The sequence below is a fragment of the Astyanax mexicanus genome, chromosome 2 (genome assembly GCF_023375975.1).
Source record: "Astyanax mexicanus isolate ESR-SI-001 chromosome 2, AstMex3_surface, whole genome shotgun sequence".
Taxonomy (NCBI): domain Eukaryota; kingdom Metazoa; phylum Chordata; class Actinopteri; order Characiformes; family Acestrorhamphidae; genus Astyanax; species Astyanax mexicanus.
Genome location: NC_064409.1, coordinates 48,698,385 through 48,717,989, shown reverse-complemented (window position 1 = coordinate 48,717,989; position 19,605 = coordinate 48,698,385). Strand labels below are relative to the sequence as shown.

Genomic DNA, 19,605 nt, shown 5'->3' with positions numbered 1-19,605 from the left:
CAGTGTAAGAGCTCTCCTATTCAGTCTGTCTCATTATAACTGTTTCATAATGGGCTAAATTGTACACCATTCTATTATCTATTGATTCCTGGGTTTGAAGGCTTTGTTATTCATATTTCCTCATAAGCTCTACAGTGAGTCTCCTCTGACGCAGAGAACTCCCAGACCCTCTCTCTCTTTCCCCAAGGTAACACTGGGAGATTAATTGAATCCTGGACTATTATTTATCATCATTACCTTCCCTTTCCTGTTGCAGCTTCGCCTTTGTGTCCAAACGAGCGCAGAATTATTGCTTGAGAGGGCTGTTTTGCTCTGATGTTCAGCGTTCATGGCCTTTTTTTCCCCCTGTTGGAGCAGTGAGCTAATGGCATCTAGAATCAATTCCTGCCTGGCTCTTGTCCCTGAGCGTAAAGCTGGGGTTTGTCTGCTGCTCTGCTGCTCTGGCCTCTTCTTTCTCTTCTCTTCTCTTTTCTTTTTTTTTTTCTTGGTTAGAGACTGTGATGCGTTTAAAATGTTGTTTGGGTTGCTGTTTAGGAAAGTGGAAAAGAGTGAAAAGGGGGGAATTTAGGATTTATCTGGATTGAAACTGGAGTGTGCTCCAGGCTGGGCTGTGCGCTGTCGTCGGCGGCAGCGGCGGCGGCGGCGTAGTCTTATTCCTTATACGCAGACACAGCTGAGTAAATCTGAAGGAACGAGCGCTGAAGAAAAACCTTAAAGCCGAAAAGAACTGATTTATATATATATATATATATATATATATATATATATATATATTTTTTTTTTTTCTTCTTCTGTGGTAAGAGAGGATGTGTGTGTTTCTTAGACACACATTTACAAGTGTACACACTCTTACACACACAGGTTTTAACCCTGATTTATATTTCATGGACTGGAACATTATTTGTCTGCAGTATTTGAGAAGTGGAACGCACTTGGCCGTGTAAATCTCGCATTTCTTCTTCTTTTCTGACTCCGCTTCCATCACTTGCGGCGGTGTTCGTTTAACGCAAGGGGAAACTCCAGACAAACAGAAAGAAAGTTGCCGTAGCCTCGGAGCGCCCGTGGGAATCACTTAGCGTCAGATCTTGTGTTTTCTCTCTCTTCTCCTCTCGCCTGCGCTGTGCACACGTATTTGTACGGCGGAGGCTGTATTGTTGTTATTTGATTAATGGGCGAAGTCTTTGTTCCACATCCGCTAGATGCTCTTTCAATGGCACTATTGTGAAAACCAACTCGAAATGACTTCCCCCTCCTGCTGCTTCTGAAGAGTGGGGAGCGTTGCCCCGTTTGTGAGAAAAATCTCTCCATGGTAACCCCTGAGGCCCAGGGGGCGTCCCCCCAACACCCCCCAGGCTCTGCTGTTTGCTTCTCCTCTTCGTGAACGATGGTGGTGTTAAACGACTGAAATCAGCCCTCATCGCCGTGTCACCATCAATTACCTCACCTCAAGGTCTCGTGAGCGTTTCAGGCGAGGAGGAGAAGAGGAGGAGGAGATGGGCTGTTCGTGTGTTGAGGTCTTGAGGACTGACCCTCCCTGTTTGCTCCTGTTTTTATCAGCTTGGGACGAAGCTTTTCATTCAGCAGTTGAGGAGTTGATCGTTTTCCAGTGTTTTCAACTTGCTTTCATTGTGGTTTATTTTTGATGTTAATAAATATAAACTTTGCTGTGCTTTACTTTGACCGTGCAGAATTTGATTGACCTTTGTGTAACTGTGCAAATGTTCATATAATATATTTTTAAATAATATATGCTATATTATATACTAAGGAATATAATACATGCTGTAAATAATAGTAGATTTTATAATTCCTCAGATCTATATATGTACATTTTCACAACATATTCACACACAGTACCAGCCAAAAGTTTGGACACACCTTCTTATTGTAAATGGATATTGAAGACATCCAGACTATGCAGGAACACATAAGGAATCATGTAGATAAAACTTAAAATTAGTAAACTAATTTAGGTGCTCTTATCTGGGGTTCTGTTAACTTGTGGTTTCTGAGACTGGTAATTCTTATCAGCTTATTCTGTGCAAAAGAGGAAATTCTTGCCCTTCCTTTTTTAGGCTGGTCCAGATTAGAGCCAGTTTCATCTTTTTCAATGTTTCTAATGGTCTTTTCGACTGCACTTGAGAATATTTTCTTAAAAAAGATTGTGATATCTTTCGGATTGACTGACCTCCATTGCTTGAAGTATTTTTTTTTCTTTATTTAGTTAAGTAGTTCTTGCTATAATATGTTTACCAACTCTACCTCTTTACAGCTGATGCTCTCAAACCAAAAAATTGAGACATTAAGTCAAAATTTGGATATCAATTTTCATTCTATTTATTTATTTTTATATTTATATATTATTTTTTTTCTACATTGTAGATTAATAATAGACATAAAAAAGATAAGGAACACATATGGAATTGCATATTAAACAAAAATTGTTTGTCCTCCACAGTCCCCTGACCTAAAGTCAATGATTTAGGATGAGCTGGAAAAACAGCATGAAGGACAAGCAGTAACTATTGTTCAAAACTATACCAGGTGACTCTACCTCTTATGATTAGATCTGTCCTCAAAGCTAAACGTGCTACTTAGAAGAAACTAAAGTATAAAACACATTCTGGTTTACTTAACACTTTTCGTGTGTTCCTGTATATCTTTATTGTCTGTAATATTAAATTACTATGTAGACATAATAAAAAGAGAGAGAAAAATACAGAAAACCCATTGAATGAGACAAGGTGTGTCCTAGCTTCTGACTGGTACTGTATGTATGTATGTAACACATATTTGACAGTCTGGTGTTGTTTAATGATGGTAGGTTTATATTAAATTTGAAGCAGTGTGTGGTAAGTGATGGGGCAGGTTTTAGCATTCAGCAGACTCTGTAGGTGTAGAAAGCTAATGTAAATTTAAATTCTCGTCGGGGGACAGGGAGGCCCTGTCCTCGTCTCTCCTGTCTAGAAAGCCTTTCTCCAGCCCATTAGCAGCTGCTTCTCCCAGAAGGAATCTCGTCCCGGCAGGACAGGCCCCTGCATTTTAACAGTGCGGTGTCTGTCAGGATATGTAGTGTGATGGAAATGAATTACGTGTGGTTTATTCCCTTGTGACCTATCTTCACGCTTACTGGTGGAGGGCTGCGGCTTTAGGTGAGGAATTAGTGCAATGTATGGAAATGTGTCCTGTGTCCTGTAGTCTGCGTCTGCGTAGCTGAGCTCGTGATGGATGTTCTCGCAGAAATAAAATGGTGATCTTTTACTTTTTCACTTTTTTTTGTGTGTGCATGAGAAGCTTGTATGAGCTTATATGTTCATTAACCCTCCTGTTATGTTCATTTGTCAGGAACAGCAATGCTGATCCAGGGTCATTTTGAACCGGGGCATGTTTAAATATCCAAAATATGTATAAAACCCCAAAAAAATCCTTACAAGCAGTTTGAATATTTTTTTTTTACTAACTCCATTACTAATTATTCTATCAATATTTAGTGCAATGGTGTTCCTTACCTCTAACAGGTAATGGTTCAATTAGGATGATTTACTCATTTTTCATAAAAAAAAAATACATGTTTAAACTTTTTTATTAAACGTTTCATTACTTTATTACTTTTCAAAGACCAACATATAAAACAATAGTTTTACATAACAATAAAACATAATATTGCAATTTTGTTTTAGTTTAGTTTTTGCAGGGGGTGATTGCAAATACGTGAGATGAACCATTTTCAAATTATATGTTGATTACACTAATTAAAGCAAGCAGAAGAAGTTTTATATTGAAAAAATACTTTTAATTATTTTTCCTAGTTTTTCACTTTAAACTTTAAAACAGTTCAAATTGACCCGGAACATAACAGGAGGGTTAATTAGCTCTACAGAACGCAGGACAGTCGTATGATTACAGATGTTGTGGCCTTACATTAGACTCTCTCACATTTAGCCTGAGGACAGGATATTTCTAACCTACAGATTGATAATTAGACACCTGCATTCCCCGAGGCTACGCTCGCTTACAATTCCGCAGGTGTCGAAGCCGGTATGAGTCTCAGATGAATCAGAAGCTGATAAATGAAGGTTCAGGCTCCCGTGCTCTTTCAAAATGGGCCTTTTATGTCCTTTAAAGGTTCTGCAGTGTGTGTTTCTCTTCCTCTGCAGTGTCTGCTCGTACAAATGGCCCGAAGGATTGGCCTCAGAGCAGTTCCTAGAAATGTCTAAGTGCAGAGTGGAAGCGAGGAGCGCGTCTGCTGGAGATGAAAGAGTGCGAGGAGAGGGGAGAGGTTGGTGAGTCAGATTGATGGAGTGATGGAGTGCTGGATGGCTGCTCTTGGTTAACACTTTCTATTAGAGGAGGGATCAATATTTAGGATTGTGAAGCACTGCTGTAGAAATATGTTGCTTCCAGATACAGATATTTGTTCATATTGGAACAAATTCAGGAAAGTTATTTTTGTAACATGTCGTCTCATCCACTCTGGCTAGTTGTCACCAGCACAACAGCACTAGGCAGCCAACAATCTCAAAGAAAAGTGCCGGATCGCCAGCTCCAATGCTGCAGCCAACAGACACCTGTGCTGTCCAGAATCACAGTGGAAGTGAATAAAGGAGAGAGCACCATTTACACACCCAGCAAAACGACTGGTCTGTTGATGGTGACTCAGGATTCCACACAGTTCTTTTGAACATGATTGAGATATGTTTGTATGAAATAGACTGATTCAGAATCTTGAGAATCTGCTAGTATCTGCTACTAAGACTAGTGCTTGGCAATTTTCACGATTAATTTGGTTAATTCGAATTACAGTTTTGATGCAAATTAGTTAACCTAGTTTTGAGCCATTTTTTTGTCATCTGTCAGATTTTTAATAGAAGGGGAAAAAATTAAAAGATTAAAATCAAAAATATTAAAATCAAAAATCTAATTTTTTAGATCACCCAGCACTAACTAAGATTTTCTGTGATTTTTAGACATCTGAGCACACTCTTGATCTATGAGCGTTTTTCCATGTCGAGATCACTCTACAGGATCTGATTGGTTGCTCACTCTCCCTAATTCTCTTTTCTTTCCTCCTAACCTCTGTAGCATTCATCTCTCTGTGAAGCTCTGCGTCTGCCCACGTGGTGCGGTTGAGCTGACTGAGGCTGTTTCTGAAGTGGGTTTTTTTTCCTCTCTTGATCGTGTGGACGGGGGGTAACAGCTTGTACTCATCATGCCGACAGCCTCATTTTCTGGCTGTCTTGCTGCTCTGAGGTCAAGGATGCATCGTCATATTCCTTTCTCCAGCATCGGAGTTGGCCTAGGAAGATTAGGCTCTCGCTCATTGTGAAATGTTGCCTTCCTTGTACTGAACTCTCTACCATCGTACTAACTAGGGTTCTAGGATCCTCAAGATCATGCTATCATGCTGTTGAGTAGGGCTTTTGTGGTTATTTGATAACTTGTTAAAATCACTGATTTAGAATTTACCATATTGTATACCATATCGAATTAGCTTATATATATTAGTTTATATTGTATTTCCATTTTTGTTGCTTTTTAATTTACTACATAAGTTAAACACAGAAACTGACCCTTACACTGTAAAAAAAATCTTGATGAATAGACCACTAGAAATCTCCATTTTTATGGAAAATTACGAAGGTTTTCTGTCTCTCCTGTAGAGTTGCTGTTTTGAAGATACATTTTTTTTATTGGACAGTGATGGTATACATTTAGAAAGATAAAGGTTGCCAGGAACAATACATGATAGAACATTTAACATGACTGATATTGGAAAAATTGGCTTTTATTAGAGGCATCAAGTAATGCCTTGCAGCCAGTGGAACTACCTTTTCTCTTTCTGAACGCACCTTGGTGTAGGGCTGGGTATCGAAATTCGAAAAAAAAGGCACTATCGAGTACCAAAAGTTAAAAAAAAAAATAAATTGTGCTTTTTTTTCTCAATATTTTACATGAAATGCACATAAACATGGAGAGCGCATGCAGTGTGGTAAAAACAACCTTTTTTTACACACTACAATATTATTATTATTGTACCCTTCTCAGTACAGGAAAAATAACAGCATTACAAAAAAAAAATAATTGTTTTAATCATTTTAAGTGATTGACACCACTAATATAATTTAATTTTAACAATCTAATGCTGATATTTCTTAAAAAATAACTGAATTATCGCTTTTTGTATTTTGTACTAATGCAGCTGTATTTACCATAGTTACTGCTCTCCTTTACCCTTTATCAAACAACATGTACGCCTGAGGCCACACAATAAATAAGCAGTTATCTGCGAAATATCCATTACCTACTGATTTTTTGTTTTTTTTTGTATTTTTTAGTTGCAATTTAGAAAAGGGTATTTAAAAAAAAGTATCATTTGGGTATCGGTATCGAATTTAAGGTACCCTATAGGTATCGTAAATTTTAAAATGATACTCAGCCCTGGTACTTCAGTTTCCTATTTCCACAGGACAATGCTCATCGACATACTGCTGCTGTCATCTCTGCTGATCAGTTGATGATCAGCTTGAAGGACACTGTAAATTGAACACTGTCTAGGGTGTATTTTTCGCACAGGTGAAATGCACAATACTTTCAAAAGTAAAAGCACAAGAACCACACTGTTGTTGCATAATGTTTTATCATGTACTTATGGTGCCATGCCACTGTTCGTTCAGCTTAATCATGATAAAACTATAAAACCTCGAAAGAAAGCAGATTATTGTTTTATAGGTTGGTTTATAATATAAAAGCCTGCATAAAAGACCCTTGTCACTGATTAAATTGAGGTTAAAAGCAAATAATGAGAATTTATGTGCTTTGCTTCGGTTTCATTGAATTTAACAGTCCATAAGGAGCTTTCATTTATTTACTTTAATTGAATTTGAGCTCTTCTACTGCATAATGTGTGCTGAGTGTACCCGGGGTAGCAAGTAAGTGTGCTCATGGTAGTAAATAGCCCGTACTGATATGAAAGGAGACTTCAGAGCTTCCACGCCCAAATATGGGCATCTAGTCCACAGGGCTCGTCATAGTGACAGGCTTTTTGTCAGAGTTAATGCTGTGAGAGAAGCTTGCTTCCACTAATAAGAAGTGAAATCTTATTTTGTCGAGCATAATTTTTTAGGTAATGGATATTTCGCAGATAACTGCTTATTTATTGTGTGGCCTCAGGCGTACATGTTGTTTGATAAAGGGTAAAGGAGAGCAGTAACTATGGTAAATACAGCTGCATTAGTTCTATTCAGAGCGAGTGTGTGTATCCAGGTTAATGCACTGTGATATGCTTTTATAGGATGAGAGGAATAATGCTTTGTTCCTTTTACCTCAGATGCTGGAAATTACGTGACCCACATGTTGTCTGTGTTTAGATTATTTAAAACATTTGTTAAAAACTGTTAATTAAAGACATTTACAGTTTACCACAACTGGATTTACTGTTGTTTTAACAGTGTTTTATGGCAAATTCAGTTAAAATGGCTCCCTTTTTGTTCCCTGGGTTAGCATTTTTAGTATTGTCCCAGGCACTGTTAGCACTGTTAGCACTGTTGGCGATTCCAGTTGAAAATGAAGCATTATACAGTATTTTGTTCATCCAAACACTATGGAACACTATGGAACAATGACCACAGATAAAAGTTGTGTGTTGACAGTATTGTTTGTACAAATTATTTAAATAAAAAACAAAAATGTCCATATCGTCGCTGTCCTATGAAAAACTCTCATCTCCATTTTTGTCGATTTTTAGTTTACTACATAATTTGAACAGACAAACTGTCCCCTACACTGTGCCAAAATTTCTTGATGAACGGACCAATAGAAACTCTTCAAAATGACCTGAAATAAACTCTTATCACATTGACTTCCATTGAAAGTGTACAAGGTTTTTTCTCTCTCCTGTAAAGTTGCAGTTTTGGGGATAAGTGTTTTTCATTGGACAGCAACGATATATTGAATGGCCTCCCAGCACTGGGGTTCTGGGTTCAAGTTTGGTCTGGGTGGAGTTTCCATTTTCTGCCTGTGTCTGTGTGGTAAATTAAATAGTACCCTTATTTTTCACACTATAAAACACACTTAAAATCTTATAATTTTCCCAAAAAGCTTCAGTGAGCCTTATGTAGTCAAACCGCTGAAATACAGCATTATAAAGAAGCTTCAGTTTAGCTTCAGCACCAAGACTGGAGCAGTATTAGCATTAGCTGCTATGCACTAGCTCTTTTGCCTTTTAGAGGTGAGTATTATCAGCCTGTAGTCTGCTGCTAACCCTGGCTAGCACTGCTGGAGCATCACTAGCATTAGCCACTAACTGCGATATATTTGACAGTAGCCTGCGCGTTTACTGTGTTAAAACAAGTTAGCTTTGTGGGATGAACCACTAGCTGATCGGTTCCTGGCTTACCGGAACACTCAGGGTTCCTCAGTGAAGCGTTGTCTGGTGGCAGTTAGCCGCTAATGCTAATGCTGCTGCTGCTGCACCCAGCCTTAGTAGAAATCTGGAAGTCTTAAGCTTACTCTAAATAAATGGAAATGCTTTACTCACCCAAATAAACAGTTTTCAGGGGGAAAATATGTGTAAATTAACCACCAGCACTCATTTGACTTTGAAAGAAAATGTTTTTTTTTTTTTTTTTTTTTTAAGAATTACAGTTTTGTTTACTTTGTTTGCTTTACTTTGCTTAACCTCTACCTAGCAACGAGACTCTCTGAATTTGAAGGGAAACATGGTGACACCCTGTTTATTACTAGTGTCGCTTAATGTGCCTTATAATCTGCTCCGCCTTATAGTGCAGAAAATATGGTACATTGTAAAGCATCCTTGGGTGTCTAGGAAGGCGCTATATTATATAAGTGGAACTTCATTCATTCCTTCATATATTGAACGATAATTTGAGAATAAAATGATCATGATGGGCCTAGTTTCAGTTTTCAATTTTCTAGTTTTAACCTGAAAATTCCAGCATCTAAGTTCAAATGGAACACAGTTTAAGTCTCCTTTTATCCTCCACGGCTTCAGTTTTTCTGGGACTCACCCTGTTTCCCACTACCGGGATTTGAAGAGGATGAGTTTAAGAAAATTAGCAGCCCTCGCCGACGTTTACGCAGACTGCAGTTAATACGCAACGTCTACTCCTTTGTTTACACTTCCCTCGTTTGTGGTCCTCCTTGGATTTTTTATTTTTTTTTTCCCCTGAAGGATTTTGGAAGAACGTGTGGGAACCTGCTCATTTTTACTCCCTATTTATAGCTAAAGCTTTACCGTTTAGAGGATCCTCAGCTTTTATGTCTACACTGATCTTTCAGATATTTGTTTTACTGATCCCACCCACAAGCGCACACAGAGCGATTCCAGTTTTCCCAGCTTTACTGAACAGCCTGTTTGTTATCAGTGTTTGAGGTGATAAAGTACAGGCATGAACAGGAAAGATGTGGCGTGTTTTTCCACATACAGAGTAATTGCAGGCCTGGCTTTATAGGCTTTATTGTGCAGGATCACCTTTATTGTGTATGCTGACAGTGTTTAATTTTTGTTTAAAGCTAGCTCTTTGAGTTGGCCATTAGTGTCTGTGTAGATGATTCTATACAGTACCTTCAGGTTTTGTAAACTCACTATATATATATATCTATATATTTATTTATTTATTTATTTATTATTTTTTATTTTTTTATCATTTCATTTCTAATTTTTCCCATTTTCTCCCCAATTTACAAGGACAATTACTCAACCCACTTTTTAAGACTCCCCCTATCACTAGTGATGCCTCAACACACCAGTAGGGTGAAGACTTACATGCCTCCTCCGATACATGTGAAGTCAGCCACCGCTTCTTTTCGAGCTGCTGCTGACGCAGCATTGCCGAGCAGCATCACAAACAGCGCTAGGAGGAAAGTGCAGCGACTCGGTTTTGATACATCAGCTCACAGACGCCCTGTGCTGCAGACATCACCCTTTAGTGATGTGGGGAGAGAGCGGCATCTACCCACCCGAAGGGAGCAGGGCCAATTGTGCTCCCTCTGAGCGCCGGCAGCTTGATGGCAAAGCTGCATGAGCGGGGGTTCGAACCGGTGACCTCGCGCTAATCTTACTACATTTGAATAAAAATTAAACGAGATGTTGTTTTGGATAAATATGGATTCTGCAGAGCTTCTGAATGACTCTCTGATTATATGTTCTCTTGCCTTGTATTTTAAGTAAAATGGATATATTGGGTTTAAAGTGCTTCTGTGGTTCGATTCAGATGAACAAACGAGTTAAAATGAAATAATAAATCCAAGCCAGAGTCCAGTGATCACACTGCAGTGCGTGAAGTACTGTACACGGACCAGATGAAGCGTGTCATTTTCTCAGTAATGAAAATATAGGACGGCTTGTTTGTTCTATTACGAAACACTTTGCAGTAATTGTTTTTGCACCACCCCGCTGATGCAGATAATTGGTCTTATTATCGTCTGAAAAACATTGTTGTTCATTTTTTTCTTCTGTTCTTTTTTTTTTTTTTTTTACTTTACAGTGCGATAAATGCTTTGCAATTACGCCCATATTCATCTTGCTCCTGAAGGATTTCTCTTCAGAAGCTTACAGTACGAGAAAGGGAAAGGGCTGTTAGCTTAACAGCAGAGATTAGTGACCTTTGGCTTCAGCGTTTAGAACTAATTGAAGATAATTTAGCAATTTCTACCTCTCCTGCAGCTACGAGCTGAGCACATGCATTTCCAAGTCATGTGTCTTTGCAGACGTGCTGCGCTGTCCTGCTGTTTCCTTTGAAAGCTCCGTGCTGCATGTATTTAGCGTTGATGTTTTTGAACATTTGTGGTGTATAGCTAGCTGTCTTATCTTTAAGACGACGTGCATCCCTTCTGAAAAAGCTTCATTCTTCTCTTGTAATTTAACAATTTGCTTCATCAATTGTTGAATTCTCTGTGGATTAAGATCTTATCAGTCAGGATATTTAAGATAATGTAGACTGTTTAGCTCCTGAGGTAAAAAACATTGTAAATATAAACGATAACTGCATTAAAGAGTCACTGGGTTTATATGGCATCACAGGGCATCATGCCATCTCCAATAATTAGCACAGAAAAGGGTATTTAGAGATTAGCAGGGAAGAGTGTGAATAGCATAAATAGCGCTGGCAGTGCATTTATTTTTCTTATGCTATCTCATCCTGAATCATCAAAACAGAAAAAAACCTCAGAATTTTAAAGGCATTTTTATTTATTTATTCAGTTTAAAATATCTAGTTTTGGTCTCTAGTATTAATGAATGCCATGCGAGCTGTTTTTTGTGAAAAAAAAAAAAAAAAACTGTTCCGTGATCAAGCATAACGCTTCTTTAGTCCTGTGGAGGGGGGAAAGACAGGATTTCAGCTTTTGTAAATGAATATTCATACATGCAAACATATCGCCTCTGATTGGCTAACAGCACCACGATGCAGTTAGAAACATTTTAAAAATAAAGACATTTTTCTTTGCAATGTCGTATGTTACTTTACTTAACATGTGTAATGCCCTGGTAAGAGCAGTTCAGCAACTTACCTAGTCTTAGAGTCTTAGAGTAAAATACGAAATCCACCGGAGATCCTATGTAAATCCCTATAGTTACGCACAGATGTAGGTAGTCTAGGTCCAGACTACCTCAACCTATCACCAAATTACTGATCATCCTAAACGGGTAGAATCAAATTATCTGATGAACTGAGGGTGTAGCCATTTTATCACAGGTGTCCCTGCAGCAACATAAGGAGAAGATTTAGGCAAAAAAGTAAATTTTGTGGCAAAAATGTTGTGGCTTGATTAGAATAGACCAAATGAAGCAGTAGTCTATCAAGAAATCTGAATAGAGTGCTTCCCAAATCAAATGTATCGCTTTTTTTCCTACCTTATATTCATCTTAATCTTTTTATTCCTCTTATATACTTTAAATTCCTGTTTAAAACCGCTGACAGACTTTAGCTATTTTCTCCTGCTTCTGTTCAGCTCTTGAGAAACATTCTTCTTTTTTTTTTTTTAGCTTAATGAAAATAATGTACACAATATACACACAAACATTTTCTCCTAAGGGGGGTTTAGGGGTTTATCCAGTGAAACAATATTGAGATCTGCTTTGTTTCTCCTCAGACAGAGATAAGAAAATACATTATTCCTTTGTGGTGTTTAAGTGAATTTAGTGCTGTCTTCAGCACTGAATGAAGAAAACAGGATCAGTTCTGCTGTTTTGTATTTCTGTTTTTGGAACATGCGTTTAATCAGTGTTTTTTTGGCATCGACAGTATGATCAGGAAAGCGCATTGGGAGGCAGTTTATCACAGTAATGATGGCGCTTTATCATTCTGCTTCCCCCTGATTTGACAACATGTTTTCACTTTGTTTCATTAATTGAATTTAGTGTAATAATTAAGGTTGGGTGTTATTATTCCAGTAATTGCCAATAAACATGTCCTGGCTCTCCTGATTTGTGGCAGGGCCACTCTAATTGGGGGTGTCATACGCTGATGGCAAATTTATTAAAGGCTGTAATCTGCGAGCCTGCTGTTGGCACTAAAGATTTATTTTATTTATCATAAATTTTAAATGAGGCTATAATAGACAGACGGATATAATTACCTCCTTTTACTGGTAATATTGTGTGCTGAGAAAATATATGTGGGTTGTGTATGGGGGGGGGTTAAGTGAGCTGGCATGAGTAGATCAGACACAGCAGTGCTGCTGCAGTTTTTAAACATATACCTCAGTCTGCCTTTTCCAATCATTTAATCTCCCGTGAGAAATGCATAAATAATTTTTGCAAACTTTACAGCGGGCAAGACTTTCATTGTTTTCATCTTTTACCAGACATGGATATACTTTAGAGTAGTCTGAGGTGAAATGAGTTTTAATGGGAGCCATGATGCTCCTTCTCTTACCTACTAAAGTCTGTACTCAAAAATTGATTGGCTGACTCACAGACTCTTTGTAGAGAACAGGCCAATCATATCACTCTCTGTTTTGCATGTGCTTAATGAATATGCAAAGGAGGGGAGTGCCTTTCTCTTCCTCTTCCTGTCTTTCACACACACGATTAGGTAAAAAAAAAGTCTGTGTCGCCAGCATCCGCGTTTGTGTTCCCCCTAGAAACATTTTTTTCTAGATTCCAGGAGATTTTATCTGACTTGCGGGCATCAGGGAACCGTAATTGATATGCGGTAGACTCCCGCAACTTCCGGGAGATTTGGGACATCTCCTGTTCACTCATATTAGCTCGTCCTGCATCATTGGTGCAACTCGTAGATGTAAAGTAAGACACAGAAGCTCTGAATCTGTTGCTGGAGTGCTCTCAGGACTCTGTTGGTGGTCTATTCTCAGTCCAGCAGTGACGCTGTGTTTAAAAACTCAAGCAGCACTGTTGTCTGATCCACTCATACCAGAAACTATTGATTCAGAAGTCTAATTACACGTTCTCCTGTGTTCTCAGGTTCTGCAGTGAGGGGCTTCACACCGTTCCGGTTCTCTGTGCAGCCCGTGGACACGCTGGCTGTGCGGGGGCTTCCTGCTGTGCTGAACTGCTCTGTGTCCAGTGAAGCTCCGGTGCGAGTGGAGTGGAAGAAGGATGGCACGTTCCCCAATCTGGCGGCAGATGACCGTCGCCGTCTGTTACCGGACGGCTCTCTCCTCATCAGCACCGTGGTGCACTCTAAACACAACAAGCCTGACGAGGGGGTCTACCAGTGCGTGGCCACCATCGACAACCTGGGAACCATCAGCAGCCGTACGGCTCGTCTGACTGTAGCAGGTAAGGGGTCTAAAACTAATATGTATTCGTTCATTCTATTACCCTGTCATCTCTGTTTAGACTAGATAATTCATTAACCAAACCATCGTATCTTCACTTAATTCCCATATAGCAGTGCTGTCATCATTTCAAACTCTGTGAAACTGCAGTTACACAGTAAGAAATATATTAGATTATAGAAGATGCTTACTGAAAAAGATATAAATAAAAAAAATCTGTAACTTCAGATAAGAATCTCGCCTACCTTTGAAAGTAACCTAACCATAGATGTTGGCTAGATGTTCACTATTTTATCTGATGTTAGCTACAAGCTAATTACTTTGCCTGATCTTAGCAACACATTAGCTACACGTTACACGTTAGCTACTTTACCCAAAGTTAGATAGTAAATACCTGATATTAGCTAGACAGTACCTATTTTAATTTCACACAATTTAGTGATATTAGCTGGACATTGACTACTTTGCCAAATATTAGCTATCTGATGTTATCTAGCTATTAATTATTTTACCTTATGATATCTACATATTAAGGAAATGTTGAAAAACCAACCCAACACATCAGCAGTAGGGATATATTATATTATATTATATTATTATATATTATATTATTTATATATATACATATATATATATATAATTTTTTTTTTTTTTTTTTTCCAATTTTTTACAATCATCAGCTTCGGCTGATATGACCCACATTTCAAATCAATACTGGCTTATGTGTTATTGTATGCTGGGAAAGGACCAAGCAACACTGGCCACGCTACTACAGTTGACTTACAATTCATTGATTATGCATTTTTATTAGTTTTTATTTGTTTTAAAGTTATACCGAAGTGTCTAGTCTCTATGTAAGATCGGTGCAGAATTCTGGTGTAATGACCTTGTATATAAGAAAGACGAAAGAAACTATATTTAGCCTCTCTAGCTCATTAACTCTTCTGAGGAGAAGGTTTTCTGTCATGCATTCAGCTCTGTCAAGTTCTTTCAGCTATTTTTGAATAGTGAAGCACATTCTCAAATCTGTGTTCCTCTGTATGCTGCTACTGAATATTTCCTTTTTTTTTACAGTTCTGTCAGTATTTTTATATTCTGATGTTTTTATTGTTGCATGTAAACCACATATTTTCTTCCATAATTTTCCATAATCAGCACTGTTGATAGATGATTAATTTATCTAAGGTATCTTATAGTTGTGGTCCTGTTTGTGTTAGGTGTTAGGTTGTTACATTTTTGGGCATGCTGTGCCAGTCTGATGCTTATAGGAGAGGTCTCAGATCTGTGTCCTTTTTCTCGGTCCAGCTTACCTTTTTTCCTCTCCTGGTGTCTGCGTGAAGAGAGGAATAAAAACAGAGTGGCGACAGCCTCCAGAGAGCGTTCCTGCTGTTCTGTCTGCTGGAAATACGGAAGGAAGGCGGCGGAAGTTTCTTCAAAGTGTTAAAACAGGCTCTCTGTCACTCCACTCCCCAGATGTTGGCATTGCTTGCCCTTTCATATTCACTGTGATGTTCAAACAGACTATAGACAATGCCTGCAGGTTGTGTCTGTGTGTGTGTGCGCGCGTGTGTGTGTGTCTGTGTGTGTATGTGTGTTTTTTTTTTATAAGATCTGGTCAGTGAAAGAGTGCTGTTTGAAGCGGAGGTGTTGGCACTGGGCTGTCCTGGGTTCTGCAGGTGCACAGTACCCTGAACATCCAGCACATTATCCTGTATTTGAGCTGCATGTAGCAATGTATTGTGGGACTGCATAATCAATATTGCAACAGGCAGCAGAGGAACTTGTTGGATCTTTAGTTTAGTAGTACAAGATGCACCTGAGGCATCAGAAGCCAGATAGCTGTAACAGTGAATGGGTTGTTAGAGGAGTGTTTTTAGGAATACCTCTGGGTCAGCAGTTGCTTTCTATGAATGAGTCTCAGAAAAAAAGCAAGTTATGATTTGTGAGTGTGCGGTGCACACCGCAAGCAGCGAATGTGACACAGCGGCCGGAAGTCATTCTTTTTCAGTGAGAGTCGACGACACCTTGTGGCGTTTGGTTATGTGATAGAGAGTGATGCAAAATATGCAAATCCAGCAACGCTAGCATGTTGAGCTTTGCTCAACTTTATTCGAATGAACAGTGACGCATGGCGGCGGCTAAAGCCCTATCTGGGCGGGATTATTTTTTAGGGGGATGTCTGTGAAAAATATTTCACACTTCTACTCAGTGATAAAACTCTTGCATCTGAACTGAAATTGAAAAAACAGGAGGTCCAGTAAGTTTTTTGGGCTTTCTCTGTCACATGACACCTTGTTCAGTAGCTCCTCCATTTCCACTCGCTGTGGATTTCCATGGAAACGAGTTCCCAAAGTGAAATTATGGTGTGTGGCAGTGGACAAATAGAAGTTATATTAAACGTGAGGCGATGAAACTCCAGATGTGCATCCAGACAGGACTAAAATTACCAGAGGACCACGGAGTTCAGCGAAAAACAGCAAGTAATTCAGCCTGTAATTTTCTCAGAGGACGTCTGGTCAGGACAGACATGGTCATTCTAGACAGGAACAAAATAACAGATGACCCCCAATGAAAGAGAAAATTACCCCAGGATCCCTAAAAAAAACGAATCCCGTCCGGATAGTGATTAACAGTCAGAAAGCAGGTTTGCTCATTCCCTCAAAACCGTACCTCTGGCTTTGGTTCCTACTTTATTATTTTTGTTTCTATTTTTCTCCCAATTTATCTGGCCCATTCAACTGCTAGTCAGCTGTATATCCCCCATCACTAGTGATGCCTCAACACAAGGAGGGTGAAGTCTAGCACACGCCTCCTCCAACACATGTAAAGCCAATCACTGTCTCTTTTTAAGCTGCTGCGGATGCATCATTACCGAGTAGCGTCACAGCGCACTTAGAGGAAAGCGCAGCGTTCCGATACATCAGCTCACAGACGCCTTGTGCTGATTGGCATCACCAGATTTGTTACAACTTGCATATCTAAAATGCAGTGATACTTAAATTATTGAGTTCTGTATTTGAATCTTATTTTTACATGACGTTATCTCATCAGTAATAAAGAGGCGATGCTGCATATTTGCTCAAACATTTTTTGAATAAATTAACATGTAGCTATATGTTTTTTTTTTATATAAAAGCTTTTGGCCAGGTTGTGAAGCTATAGTAAATAAATAAAGCCATATATTGAGTTAATAAATCCCTTTACACAGCTCTGTAAAATAATGAGACCCCTTAAAATTGATTGATTTCTTTTATTTTCAAGAGGAAGATGGGTGATTACAGCCATCAAACCAAGCTGAACTGCTTGAATCTTTGCAGCAGGAGGTTATGGCGTAAAGTTATCCAAAAGCAGTGTGTAAGACTGGTGGAGGAGAACATGCCAAGATGCTTGAAAACTGTGGTTTAAAACCAGGGTTTTTCCACCAAATATTGATTTCTGAACTCTTAAAACTTTATGAATATGAACTTGTTTTCCTTGCATTATTTGAGGTCTGAAAGCTTTTCATCTTTTTTGTTGTTTCAGACATTTCTCTTTTCTGCAAATAAATGCTCTGAATGACAATATTTCTGTTTGGATTTTGAGAGATATATTGCCTGTAGTTTATAGAATAAAAACAACATGTTCATTTTACTCAAACTTAAACCTATAAATAGCAAAATCAGAGAAACTGATTCAGAAACTGAAGTGGTCTATACTGGTTTGTTTAACAACATAGCAGATTGACTCTGCGTGCCTACCTGATGTTCACCAGCTAGTAGACAGGCAATGTTGTTTTATTTATTTATTCATTTTTATGTCAGTTGCATTGTTGCAGGAGAACATGCTCGTTGCTGCGTCGTCTTTTCCTGTGCTGGAACCTGCAGTCTGTATTCAGTAGTGTACACTGTACTGTACTGGAGGCTGAAACAGTGGCCTGCAGGCAGCCTGTGTGAAGACGGTATGTAAATGCCAGCAAGTGGCACACATGCCAAACATCCACAGTGTGCTACGTCTTCATTAGCACACCTCGACTGCTATGAATATGGAACATGCACTTCTGGCACAGAGTCCAAATACCAGCGCAGCATCAGACGGAGAGGAGGAGGGCTTTAAAGATGCAGAGGGACGGTTTAATAGAAAGAGGAAGAGACAGGTTTTTGATGAGGGGCTGCTGAATTGGGCGACTATCTTGTTAGTCTGGCGGCTGAGAGGCTGGATGTTTTTGCAGCGTTATGATTACCGGTATGTATTTATAATTGTGAATTTAAATGCAGTATGTATAAAAGTGCTACAGTTTATTACTTCAGTGCAGTGCAGCTACTAATTATAGAGATATTAACTTATTATAGAGATATTAATAATCAAATCATAGGACTGTTGTATTATGCCGCTTGTCTAATTACAATTACATTATAATTACAGTACATGTTACTGTACATTGAGCAAAGCTTTTATAATGTACTGTGTATTTATTGTCTCGCATGATGAAATGTTCTTTACTTTTTGGATTTATCTTTGTTAAAACACAGGGAGTGTCAATTCCTATACAGAACTGCGCTGTAAAACTCAGAGTATAAACATAACTGAGTTTTTAGGGCTGGATAAGCAGCCCTTTTCAATTATTTTCAAACATAATTCCTCTAGCTTTTTGCTTGTTGCTGCTGAATTTTTTTTTTATTATGGTTAAATGTGGTCGTCATTGTTTGCTGTATTCATTTGCTGTACAGTCTGCTCACTGTACAGGCTAAAAGATGCACTCTTAAGAGGGGTATCCAGTTGGTATCCAGTGGTGTTAAACGTCTTTAATTCTCCTCCCTGCACGAGGTGTATAAATTCTACAAATATGAGTTTATTTAAGTTATTTAAAAAAAATAAATAAATAAATGCCAGACTGGTCAGGCTCATGTCTGCAGCTGTTTGCCAGCTAAGTAGTTCTGTCTAGCAGTTGAACAAGAAACTGCAGCTTCCTGAGTCTCGCACAGAACAGCTGTAATTCTCCCAAAAAACTCCCAAATAGGACCTAATCGGCATACTTTGTGTGTCAGCTGAATTAGAGAAATGATTGGAGACAATTTGCGTATTTTGACACACATAGCTGCTCAATCTCTTCATCTCTTGTCGTATCATCTTCTCATGTTATCATATTGTTACTGATCGGATCATAAACGGCCAAAGCGACCTTAATCGTAGCTGTAGAATTAGGGCTACACAATATTGGTAAAATTTTACATTGCAAATGTTTATTTTGACGATATAAACATCATAACAGCTATATATATATCACAATATTAAACAATGCAGGGTCTATGATGTCACCAGCCTTGCGTTCAGACCGATCAAGAGCTGAGTCAGCGCCGAGCACTCAAAACCTGAGGAAAACAGCACCTTAATCAGACATTTAAATTCCTTTTTAAAAGGTAAATAAGAGCGTATTTTCTGGGATTAAAAGTGTGAGTTCAGCTGTAACTGGAAATATCTGCGCAAAACTGTGCTGGATTGAGGTGCACAACTGTCGACACGTGCGTTTACAATCACGTGCCCAACCATGTGGATGAAGCCCATGTGGTTACCTCGTGTTTACTCCTCCAACCCCCCGCCCCCTCCCCCTCGCACTTCTCAGGCAGCAGCAGCCTGTCACTTACACAGACACAGAGACAGCGCTGTGTATTTACTTCTAGTGTCAAGAATCAAAACATTGCAACATGCCATGTTTGATTTAATTGCCTTAAGTGACCTTGCCTGTCCTGCGATGTGACTATTGTGCATGCGCACATCGCAATGACTATGCGTGACTAAACGATATATCATGCAGCTGTATGTAGAATCCTTTTATTTTATGTAGTTAAGGGAGAGTAGAATGCAGGG

At 38.8% G+C, this 19,605-nt stretch overlaps 1 protein-coding gene across 8 annotated transcripts in view; it reads left to right on the top strand.

Annotated features, from left to right (window-relative positions):
- LOC103047119 (neogenin) overlaps positions 1 to 19,605 on the top strand; it is a 231,936-nt gene that overhangs the window by 63,961 nt on the left and 148,370 nt on the right. For all 8 annotated transcript variants that reach the window (XM_049474428.1, XM_049474430.1, XM_049474426.1 and 5 more), the window contains exon 2: positions 13,445 to 13,762. In XM_049474428.1, coding sequence (XP_049330385.1) covers positions 13,445 to 13,762 — 318 coding nt within the window. The remainder of the gene's footprint in view (positions 1 to 13,444; positions 13,763 to 19,605) is intronic.